This window comes from Papaver somniferum, chromosome 8, assembly GCF_003573695.1.
Source record: "Papaver somniferum cultivar HN1 chromosome 8, ASM357369v1, whole genome shotgun sequence".
Classification (NCBI taxonomy): Eukaryota; Viridiplantae; Streptophyta; class Magnoliopsida; order Ranunculales; family Papaveraceae; genus Papaver; species Papaver somniferum.
The window spans coordinates 8674239-8686780 of NC_039365.1; the positions used below are offsets into that span (position 1 = coordinate 8674239).

Genomic DNA, 12542 nt, shown 5'->3' on the forward strand with positions numbered 1-12542 from the left:
ATAAGATAAGTTTCATCTTGCAGTTGCCATTACAATGAAGCCTGAGGCTAAGTTATCGAGTGATTTTGATGATGCGTAGTGTGTACTGGTGAAGTTATCGAGTAATTTTGGTGATGACGGACAGGGCCGTCTTTGAAATTTCGATGACCTTGTGGGAAAGAGATCAGACCACCTTGTTATCCAAAAAAAAAAAAAAATTCACAACGTAAATAAAATCTACTTTATAACATGGAAATGAAGTGATTTATGAGAATTTCATCCATCCAAAATGGGCTTTTTTATTTCAATTCCAATAAAAAAAATATGAATTAGTTGGCCCAAGAATGCATAAAAAATTCCAAACGTAATTCAACCAAATTGTACGCCTTGTGCGGGAGCACACCCTCCACCCTTCAGAACCGGCCCGTATGACGGGCCTAGAAGTACAAGCCAGGTGGAAGAAAAATGGTTAGGTGGGGCGGTAAGAAGAATTGATTACTAGATCTAGATGTGAAGGGTAGATTCATTGCTTCTTTATGAAGGGGATTTTTTTTTTTTCACGGATAAAGGTTAAAATTTTGTTGAAATGGAAAAAAAAGAAGGTACTGAAGAAGAGGCACTCTAGGTGCACAAAGGCCTAAGCAAATGCAAGGCATCACAAATAACCCCAAGGCAAAATGCCTCACACCACATCAACAACAAAAAAAAACATAATAACAACCGCAAGCTACGTAGGTTCTCATTTTGCTGCTCTCCTACCTAGGTTCTCTTACCCCTGCCTAGGTTCTCATTTTGCTGCTCTCCTTTCCAACCTAGCTTCGCAAGTTCTCTATCAGCCGCTATTTTGTCGCTCTTATGTTTTTCAACAATTTCACTAAAGATGTTTTTAGCTTCATCCTTTTTACTTCCCTGGACTCCAAGTAATGCACTTACCTTCAAAAGATTCTCCACCTGTTGGTTTTTGGTATAGGTTGTCTAATAGATATATCCTTGAGAGTCTTCAATTTTCCAGTTCCTTCTTCATCACTTGAATACCTTTCATTCTCCTTGTCAGTTCCAAATTCAGATTCTTTATTTGACTCTTCACAAGTCTCCACTGTCACATTATTCTCTATTTCATCCATTGGTTCACTGCCACAGTCTTCTTCCCCGTTTCCAGAAGTTCCCATCATCAAACTAGCAGATTCTCCTTCTTGAGATAAGATATCAAAAGGATTAAGATAACTGGTTGCTGTTTGCTTTGGTTTAATACCCTGTCTGCCTAAGTTCTTTCTCCTTCTTGCATATGTCCAATGTTTTTTTAACGTTTGAGACTCTGTCTCTAAATTGCCAACTTCAGTCACCTTCCCATATGTTGTACTAGGATTAGCTTGTTGCTTTTCCGTATGAGCTTGCACCACATTAGAGATAGGAATCTCAATCCTATTTTCATCTGTCCCATCTTCTCTAGTTCCATCTCCATTCTCATTCCCCTTCAAAATGTGTCAGTCCAACTCTGCATTTGTTTCATTCATAGCAGTAAAGTGCTCTCCATTCATTTCATTCACCGCATTTGTCTCATCCCCGTAGATATTAGCTACAACATTGCCAATTTCCGTCGTCACTGGCTTTGGTTGTTGTTGCTGGCTTTTCTTGAATGCCCAATAAGTCTTCTTCTTCCCCGCTTGAGTAGAGCAAGAGTTAGGTTTATGTCCAAAAGATGAACATTTCATGCATTTAGTAGGTTTCCATTGGGATTCTACAGGTAAATCCATGATATGCACCCCATCAATACATAGTGGAATATGACTAGGAAAATCACAATCAAAATCAACTTCCACGCATACTCTAGCATATGTAAACCTAGTTTTCTTCTTAGTGCATTCATCCATCATCAATGGATTTCCAAGAAAGCTAGAAATCAAACTCAACCCTAACTTATTCCATAGATGAAGTGGAACATTATAAATCAAAACCCAAACAGGAATTGTCTTCATCTCTGCAAGTGATTTCTCAATCAACAAACTCCATGGCCTTACTATGAAGAGTTGATTTGAGATGTAAAAATCCCCTTGTTCAAGAGCTACTCTTCGATCATCTTCATTCACAAAGTTGAAAACAAAAACATTTGCATTATCACCATGGGTCGAGATTGTTACCTCAGCCTTGGGCTTCCATTGTTTAGCTACAGCCTCCTTCACCATAGAGAAAGAAAGCTTTCGGCCTGCAAAAAACCCAATCACCAGACTTTTACAATCCTTAACTGCTTCTTCAAAGTCTTTTGATTGTACAGTTTCCGCCTTCTTTCCTTCCATTAAATCTGATGATTTAAACAGTAACGAGTAGTCTTCAGCTTGAGATTTCAATGGAAAGACATTGGACCAATCTACTCCAAACCCTAGTTTTGGAATAGCTTCATTTCCTGATTTTGAGGTGGAGATCAAGGAGGGAAACTCCATAATTGAACCCGTCGAAACAATATGGTCTTGAGGAGGAGAGATTGGATTAGAGAGATGAAATTCCTCTCCAGCCATGGCTGATTTGGAAAACCAGACGCGAAAACCCTAGGAGAGAAAAAATCGCATGGTCAACTCTAGTCGCCTCTGGTCAACTCTCGGGCACTGTTGTTCAAAATGAGAAACAATATCATCAACATTTAACAAAATCTTTTCTGAAGAAAATCAAGAGATATCAGAGCGATGTCATCATTGTCAAGCCTTCCTGAAGAGGTTCAGGTAGATATTTTTCTCAGATTACCTGATAATTCAATCTTAGCATGTAGATGTGTGTGCAAGCGGCCCTTGGGTAATCTACTTTATAAACCTAGTTTTATCAAGAATCACCTTAATCTATCAATTCAAAGTAACCGTAGATTCATGTTAACTATTGATGATAACAAAGAGATATACTCTATAAATTATGATCCAAAATCAGCATCATCATCAAGAGTTGTAGGTAATAGAGCTATTCATGTTGGTTACCCATTTTGGGATAAGAATATTAAAACCCTTGTAGCTGTGGGTTCTTGTAACGGCTTGATTTGCTTGGGTATTTCTAGTGGTAGAAAGCGTATTGATGAGAAAAGTTGTATTTGTGTTTGGAATCCATTAACTGGTGAATATAAGATCATTGAAGTTCCTGTAAACGACTTGAGTTATTCAAGTGAATCAAGCTACTGCGTCAGATATGGGTTCGGATATGATAACAACATCGATGATTACAAGTTAGTCAGAATTTTGGATAATGAATTTAGAATTTATAACTTAGGGTCCAAATCATGGAAAACTATTCAATGCACAGAACGTTACATGTTTCCTGGCAGCAATAGTCGTTTGAATGTTAAAAGAAGACTCTCCGGTGTGCTTCATAATGGAGCCCTTCACTGGTTAGGTGTTCCCACCCAATAAACTTCGTCTGAAGTTATAGTCAGGCTCCACGAAAAATAATTTGCTTACCACTAATGCCAAGATGCTATAAGAGCAAAGTTGTGGTTGATCATAAAAGCAAGATTAAGAGTTTTATGTTTAGTTTTGAGTGATTTTCTAAACATCAATAAAGAGAGTTGTCTTTATATAAGCTAAGTTTCATCTTGCAGTTATCATTAAAATTATGGTGGAGTGGGAGAATCTTGAAATAAACTATCCCGTTACCAGTTATGCTCTCTGGACGCCGGTGCTGTCACTTAAAAATGGTGATATACTGATGCATACTTATGGCGGTTTAATTTTATGCGACCCAAAAAATAAAAGAGTTGGAAAGCTGAGCAAATAAAAGAAACACGCTTACTCCTTCTAAGAGTTATGTCGAGAGCCTGGTTTCGCTTAACTCTGGTACTTATGTGAAGAAGCCTAAGAGACAAAAATCGAGGTAAAATAATTCACACATCTATCTTGTACACTCTCTAGTCTTGTTTACCGTTATTTATTAGAGTCTTGCAGTTCAGTTACAAAAGATTCGATAGGTTTCTTATGGCTTTCTATTGTTTCATCTATCATTTTTGATGTTAGGATTTCATTTTGGTTCGTCCAGTGTTTCAGCGTTCCCAAGTTAAATTTTCTCAACTCTTTGTAAAATCAGTGGTGATACACACACCTTTCTCAACTCTTTGTAAAACCAGTGGTGATACACGCACCGAAAGTCGGTTTCTCCCGCGATCTGCACCGCGGAGAGATCCAAGGGCTGTTAGGGGTGCCCTGCAGATGGGATCAGTGGTGGGCCCACCACTGTTTTTCCTCTCACGCCATCCTCTCGGTGCCCATCACGGGACACACACTTCGGTGTGTATCATTTTTGTTGTAAAATTTTCAGTTTGTCAAAGACAAATTTTAAGGGTAATGGCTGATGGCACTCAGTGACGAAAGCCAATGACACGAAAATAAAATTACACCGTGCCTTTGATATCGAAATGTTCCCGAACAGAGTTAGATATAACATCACCTAACACAGGGTAACTGCGAAGAACAGAAGTATCTTAAACATGAAACTCATAATTATTAAGTTATTTATTTACATTGTCACCGAAAGGGTAAGAAAAGGAAAAAGGAAGATAAGATAAGATAAGATAAGAGTAGGAGTCCCACGGGAATATTACACCACAGAAGGGTCCTCCTACTGCAACTCTTTTTTGGAGTTGGATTTTGATTTTTGCTGAAAAGTACAAATATCATTGACATGTACAGATGCATAAAAACAAGGCTAAATGTAAATTATTGCATAAATAATGCAAATTAAGGATCTGCATGACCCGCCATTCCCTCGTCGCTGGAGTCATAATCATTGTCACTTGCCTCATCTTCCTCATCACTTGATTTCTCATCCGTGTTATTCCCAACGTCTTCAGGTTTCGCATATTTTTCACAGTATTCTGGATCACAAATGAGAATGAGAACATGTAACAGGATCATAATCAGAAACAGAAGACAATTAGCGCAACCTGGTTGAAAGAGCTAAGGAAATACAGCCACTACGATAAGAACAACATCTTATGCTTAACTAAAAGGTGCTAAAACTCTTGAACAGTTGGTAAAATTTGAACTCAAACTCAGTGAGTCCTTCATATCATCAGAAAGGCGTTGAGGTTGTATACGAAAACTCATTGCACAAGCATAGGAAGAATGCTATACTGGTAGGACACTGAATAATTACACACGCACACACACACACAAACAAAAAAAAGAGTCCCAACGACCGAAGAAACTATCAGCCTCAAGGAAAACATTCACATTTTGCAATCGTTGGCATTTAAAAATGCATAATGAGTTCACTAAACTTAGGTTTTAGCTCTTGTTCCACAAGCTAGCTATCCTCCCAATGTTTGTCCGAATAATGCATCACCGAAGAGAAATTATTTTCAAATAATCCAATACAAGTTCAGGGAACATAGCCCATGGATAATATGATTCCAATTCATAACAAATGCTCCTGTTGTCAAAATCTAAAGCCCTTTTTAGCACCCAATTCCTCAAAGTTATCCAATGAAACCAACGATACAATGTTGCAATCATGACACCCCAGTTTCTTTAAGAGATAAGAATCTATGAAGCTTTCTTTGTGGTGTTCTCGGTTCCCCACAATTTAGACAATTTCATTTTGCATTGCATGGACCCAAATATGACCTAATATCTAGCACGGAGCACTACACTACTTTTATGCATTATTATTTAGTACTTGGGGAAACAGCTTTACCAAGTTCTGACCATGTCTAACTGACAAAGTAAAATTTATTCCACTGATCAGGTCTCGTTTTAAACAGCAGAAAGAACTAGCCGGATTATATTCCTGGTTACTTAACACAACAAGGACCAACAAACTTTAGCACCTTGAACTAACCAACATCCTTGCATCATGGGTGCTATCAACCAAAGACAAACAATTTATTTTCAATCAAGAAATGAATTGGAGAAGAGATGCTAATTCACTAAATAAAATGGCATTGTGAATATATAAGTTCAAGGTGTTGCGGAAATGATTAGAGCAAGTTTGAGATGTTTGTATTAGGTTGTATGCATATATAATCGAAGGATAAATAAAAAGAATCACAAAACCTTTAACCCTTTGCTCATAAGCAGCTTTATCACGCATCATTAGAGCCGCAGCCTCTCCATTCAATGGGTCCGATGGGTTGGGATACAAAAGAAGTTGCGGTAGAAATACTTCAAAAACATTTACAAGATCTGTAACATACAGATTTCAGCCCAAGAGTCAGAGCAAACCGGCAAGTAAGACTTCCACATGGAAGACAAAAAGAATTCCAAAATAGACACATTTGCATTTCTGCAAGAGGGATACATACCAAACATTGGACTCCAGGTCTGATTAATAACATCCAAACAAACCGAACCAGACCTGCAATACAAAACTAACTGAGATTAAACAACATTCAAGAAAGTCAAAATTAGCTACTAAATCAAAAAAGTTCAAAATTACTCACATTTCATCAACATTTGGGTGGTAGATCTTTAATAAAACCAATCGATGGAGATTTATATGGATAAGCATCTGGCAACTCTACTCTTATTCTCCAAACACCTCCATGGTAAGGACCTGTAATTCATCAATGTCCATTAAATTCTCACCGACAGAAAAAATGAGCAAACCCCAGAGCTGAAATTACTCACACCACACTGAATAATTGACCAATTTAATCAGCTCAATCCACAAAACCATGATACTATCAAAAGCTCTGATTACAGTTACAAATTCATGAACTCACTCAACTTTTTTACAGAAAATTTGCTTTTTCCAAAAAAAATTCACTAAAATAACAAAAACCCACTAACAATCATTCAAAATCTAACAAAGGGTCTAATCCAAAAAATCAAACAAGTACAAAACCAAACTAAAAAATTACAGTACTAGAAAAAATTAAGAAAATCCAAACTTTATTCAAATAAAAAATACTAAGGAAAAAAAAGAAAGAGATATGATTATAGAAGATTTACTATCAGTTGGTCCAGTGAAGTCCACATAAAACTCTTGCATGCCATCATTGATCATCTCAACCTTATAATCACTCATCATCCTGTACCAAACAATCAAAAATCCTTAATAAAAAAAATCCATTAAAAAAATTAATAAAAATGAGGAAGAGATTAATCTTACAGCTTCATTAAGTCCATCTCTCTGCGTTTGCTTGGAGAAGACATTTTTTACTGTATTTTTTTTTTTGGTGGTTTTGGGGGGTTTGACAGAGAAAGAAAGAGAAAGGACCTTCAATTATAATGGAGAAAAATTAGGCAAAGATATATAAAAATTATGAGTGATAATGTATGTTTTGCTGTAGGGTTTTATGTAATGTCTTCAATATATGACCTTTGGATGGTTTTTAGTGGGTGGGTTTGATGGCTATGATTTTAGTTAGGCGGGGTGGGTAATATTTTTGCGTGGAACTTTACGTCTTTACCTCAAATGGCGGTGTTATTTGCCAAAACTGTCCCATGCCTCGTATAAGTAAGATTTTGCTGAATTATGATTATGGGTTCATGATTCAGCATTCAGTCGTTATATCCAAAGGTCTGAACTTTCTTCCGAGTCTTAAGGTGGCAAGTTTTGCTAGATATGTCTAGGCCTGCACACGGTTCGGTTCGGTGCAGTTATACCTAAAATCGTTCACCTAACTGTGTTCGGTGCGGTTATCACAATTAAAACTGCAGCCGAACTGTTTAGTATTCGGATCGGTTTTTAACCGCACCGATACTATTCGGTTACGGTTCGGTTCGGTTCGGTTTTCACCTATACCTGCACCTGTACATAAATACATTCTGAATTTCTAATAATCTGATACTACATTCCATACTTAAGTCTTGACAAGATAACCATAGTCTACAGATTAAAAACAAAGTTGAAGTTCACAAACAAGTTGACCAAAGTCTTAAGTCTAAAGACCAGTAAAAGAAAAAGAGTCATCCATTTGATCTTCATTTCTCAAGTAGCAGACCAGTAAAAGATTGCAGTCCATCCATCTCTCAAGCCAATCATCCTCTTAATCTTCATCCTTTCCCAAAATGTCTGCAACAAGAATGTAAAGAAGAAATATTCAATGAAGTCTAATGATAAAAGGTATAAAAACTAACAGATAAAAGAAGATAACATTCATTCAAATTTCAAGTCAAAAGAGAAGAGATTTTATTACCATCTTCAACGTTGGAATTGTCATCTGGTACATAGTCACACAGAAAATCAAGAGAGATAGGTTTCTGCAACCATCTTTGCGTACAGAGAAGTGCTTCAACTGTCCTGGCAGATAGCGAGCTTCTCCATGGGGTAAGAATGCGCTTTCCGGTACTGAATGCAGATTCTGATGCAACAGAAGACACTGGTATTTCCAAAATATCCTTCGCCATAAGTGATAGCACCTTGTACTTGGTACTATTAGCCTGCCACCATGCCAGAATATCAAACTCCCTGGTAGACGCTTCACAGTCATCAAGCAAATACCTTTCAAGTTCTGACTTTGAAGTTGTTTGGAGAGGTCCATGTATCAGTTGTAAGAGAGACTCTTTGTTTACTTTCCTTGAAGTATTTCTTCAACTTCTCTTTCTCATCTTTGTACATAATTAAAAGATCTCTGTAAATGGTCATCCTGCTTGGCACCTTGAATCTAGGTTCAAGCTGTTCACTATATCTTCTAAACCCTTATCCTTCTACAATTCTAAATGGCAGTTCATCTATGACGACAAACTCAGTCAATCTTCTTCTACACATATCCTTGTCATAACTTACAGCAACCATCTCTGATTACTGTCCAGGCCTTGGTGGTGGAAACACCAAACTATTTTGTCCCTTGAGCTTCTTGTTGGGATTCTCTGGACATGTGCCTAAATGTGTCTTCATGCTGGAAGTTCCATTTCCTATACTATGTGCTTGCAATTTCTTGTGACAATGCTTACACTGTGTTTTTTCTTCGCTGATCCTTGTAAATTCATTCCAAACTTTTGATCTAGTTTTCCCCTTCTTCTTCGGTACAACTTCAGGTGCAGGGTCCTGTGTAGCCTGCTGTGTAGCTTGTGTTTCTTGAGTAGCATCAACTTGAGGTGTTATAGATAGTGTCACATCAGTAGAACCAGCTGCAGTGGATGGAAAGGGAGATGCATTTTCCATCTTGCAGCTTGATAATGAAGTTGAACTTGATCCAATCATTGCCCTACCAAAGGTAAACAAGTTAGTTCTTACTTCTTAATACAAGCACACATATTTCTTAAAACAATCAAGTTAGTTCTGATTCTGAACTTGATAATGAAACTGCACTTCATGTGAGTGCCTGCCATCTAACTCAATTTTAATTAAAAGCAAACAACAAAAGTTGGAAATGGCTAGCACCTACAAAGTTATTAATACAACAAAATTTGAAAAAAATAATTTGGATATGATTTTCATCACATCAAACATGATAAATCTCCACCAAAATCCAAACTATTCATTCAATTTCAGGCACATACCATTAGTATCTCAATTACACAAGCAAAATCCAAACTGCTCTTTCAATTTCAGAGTAAACCTGACTAATTCAACACTCCTTAAAACCCTTTTTCACACAGTCACAGATCATAAATCACTTCATTAATCAACAAACCTTTTTCAAAACATTTTACATCAACAAACCCTAAGTTCAAAACCAGAACAAGTCAAAATGAAGATTGAACTAGTTAGTAGTTACCTGTAATCAGACTCCTTCCTTAAGAAATCTTTCAGACTCCTTCCTTGAGTTCCTCCCCTTAACTCAACCAAAACCTAAAATAAAAAACCCATGACTGTAATCAGAAAAATAAGATTTGACAAAAGAAATTGATTGATAAACACAAAACAACAAGCAAACGATTTCGATAAAATAAACCCTAAGTCCTAACAGAAAAATAATTAAAAAAAAAACCCTAGAAATTGAAAAACAAACAAATCAATCGAAACCCATGACCTATTTACTTACTAGATAGAGCCATAGAGGTGGTGGTGCTCTTGATGGAGGTGGTGGCGGTCTGCTGTCTACTGGTGGTGGAGGCGACTGAGGTGATTCAGGTGAAGGCTGAAGAGAAAATGAAGAGGGAGAGGAAGAGAAACGAAGAAGAGAAAATGACGAAGAGATTAGGGTTGCAAAATATATATGGTGGTGGTTTTAATCTAGACGACTAGGATTAATCAGGATAAAAACTAATCGACGGTCCCTACTAATCGGTTGTTCGGTGTGGTTAGTGTGCGGTTATGGGTGGAACCTTTCACCGAACCGTAAATCTAACGGTTATTAAAATGAAAACCGTGACCGACCGTTGGATCATCGGTTCAGTGCGGTTTCGGTGCGGTTTACGATCTCTGTGCGGTTAGTGTGCAGCCCTAGATATGTCCATGTATATTTTGAATTGAGTGGAAAAAATTATAAATGAACCTGTAACAAAAAGAAGAGTCGTGTTAAAATGCACGTATTTTTGATGCACATGGGACTTTATTAGAATGAAAACTTGCAAGGCAAATAGGCATGCATCAAATAACGCGTGTATGTATATAAAAATAATATGTACTGGTGTAACAAATAATCCTAATAAACCACGTAAAAAAAGCATGTTAAAAACCGTTACTTTAACGGACATATAAAATGGAGCCCAAAATATGGACTCCCTGCTAACTCCCTGGGATGTGGGACCCGTACCCATAGGAGGAGACGGTTTTTACCTTGTTTATTCAAGCGGTTTGTTAAGAACTGCTCTGCTGGTGTAAATGGTTTCAAGGGCATTCAAATGTTAATAGTTTTTACAGTAGGTGAGGTTGCTTGAGAAGCAGCAAAGAGTTTATAGTTCCCCACCATTTTGTCCTCTTTTCATCGAAAAGGCTATCTAAATGTATACCTAATATTGAGCTTAATTGGTGCACCATAATGTTGACCACAGAGTTTGTCCCTCGTAATTAGGGGTGTAAATAATAACCGAAAATACTCGGTCTGCCTGTACCCGCCCGAGCCCGCCTATATCCGAAGTAGCCCAAAATCTGTTATGCCCCGTCATGGGCCACCCGGCCTGGTCTGAATTAATTTATTAGGCGGTCTCGGGCTTTGCAATTAATTATGATATCCGGACTGATACCCGGCCTGATGCCCGGCCTGAAAACCTTCTATGTGACATTAATCATTTAATATCCTCTTAAAAAGACTTAAAAGTTACCATTTTACAATTGTCAATTTTGTGTCAAGAAAAATTAAATATATACTTGTTTTTACTTATAATTAACTTTTTCAAAACATTAATGGTAATATATTTTCTTATTATAAATTTTATTGTACTCTAATTAATTATTTATTATAGGCTATAATTAAAAGTTTGTCATTGTAATTTAAATATAAAATAATACTATCACTTACGGTATGCAATGTTAGAAAGGAAAGGATATTATATTAAAATTAAATAAATTTAATTGCAAGCCTGGAAAAATAAATTTAATTCCATTCATTTGAAAATTTGAACTTAAAAAATAAGAAAAAAATTTCAAAATAGTGACCTATCCGGCCCGATCTGGCCTGCCCGTATAAAAACGGGCTTCGAGCGGTCTTTGGGTAGCAAATTATCATATTTTGCCCGGCCTGTCCGGCCTGAATTTATTTACGGGCTCACAAATATTAAGCCTGGCCTGCCCGACCTGTCTTAGTTTTTGGGCCGGGTGGCCTGGCCTACCCGAATTTACACCCCTACTCGTAATGGCTTCTTTCTTTTTTTAATTGATTGATTTGGCTTTACTAGATATTAGATACTGCATTAATTTTGTAGATTACATTGTTTATATGAGTAAATGTCCGTAACAGGAAAATGCCATTAATAGCATTTGGAAATAGTTAAAAGCGGTGAGATCAATGTGTTTCAATGCACCTACTCAAATCTTAGAATGAGGCGTGAAAGAGTGCACGTTTTTTTAGTACAAGTTCTAAAATCAGTTATCACGTGCATGAGTATACAGAATTACATCTAACGCAATATAGGTTAAAAAAATCAAGTAATCTATGATAGTTGTTGATGATCTTGCCAAATCGTGCAAGATTTAGACCAGTTCATACGAAGTAGTTTTGTACCTACCACCCGTTCACTTTTTTGAAATTTTTGGGAAGAAATTTTGATATTCATATGGCATAGTCAAATTCAGTTGTTTGGGCAGTTGGAGCTTGAAAGACGCTATTTTCCCATAAATAGACGTTGCAAGCAGCATTTTGTCGCCAAATGCGTGCGCCAGTTTTCTGAGCGCAAGAGGAGACCATGATGCATGGCCTTGCCTCTCTGGTGAAACAAGTCGATAGTTTAATGACATGCCATCCCCATCCATGATTTAATGTTTACCATTCTTGGTTGTTGTGTTTCTGACTTTCTGTTGTCAGTTTTGGTTATTAGATTCCCTGACCATTTCATTCAGTTTTAGGAGGGCCTTAGATTCCCCTTTTTGGCCGTACTGCAAGGCTTTAAGGACATGCCCAGTGTGCTCCCAGTCATGTTTCAGACTTTCAGTTGTGAAGAATAAATATGGTAGTCACACTAGTCAGTCAAGTTGGTTGCATGTCCCTCCCTAGGCAATATACATCTATCTATAAATCCAGAAATAACTGGCCAGCAAAAAAGCTC

General features: G+C 37.2%; 1 protein-coding gene and 1 pseudogene across 1 annotated transcript; one reads left to right on the plus strand and one right to left on the minus strand.

The window, feature by feature from the left end:
* The first annotated feature begins 2657 nt into the window (after window positions 1-2657).
* LOC113305026 (F-box protein CPR1-like) lies at window positions 2658-3365 on the plus strand. Its single transcript, XM_026554140.1, has one exon. It carries the CDS (start codon window positions 2658-2660, stop codon window positions 3363-3365), a length of 708 nt encoding a protein of 235 aa, XP_026409925.1.
* Window positions 3366-4425: 1060 nt separating this feature from the next.
* Window positions 4426-7166, minus strand: LOC113301166 (annotated as a pseudogene).
* Window positions 7167-12542: the final 5376 nt, after the last annotated feature.

What these genes read in the sequence shown, in the direction of transcription:
- LOC113305026 (XM_026554140.1), top strand. Translation starts at nt 2,658, where the DNA reads ATGTCATCATTGTCAAGCCTTCCTGAAGAGGTTCAGGTAGATATTTTT.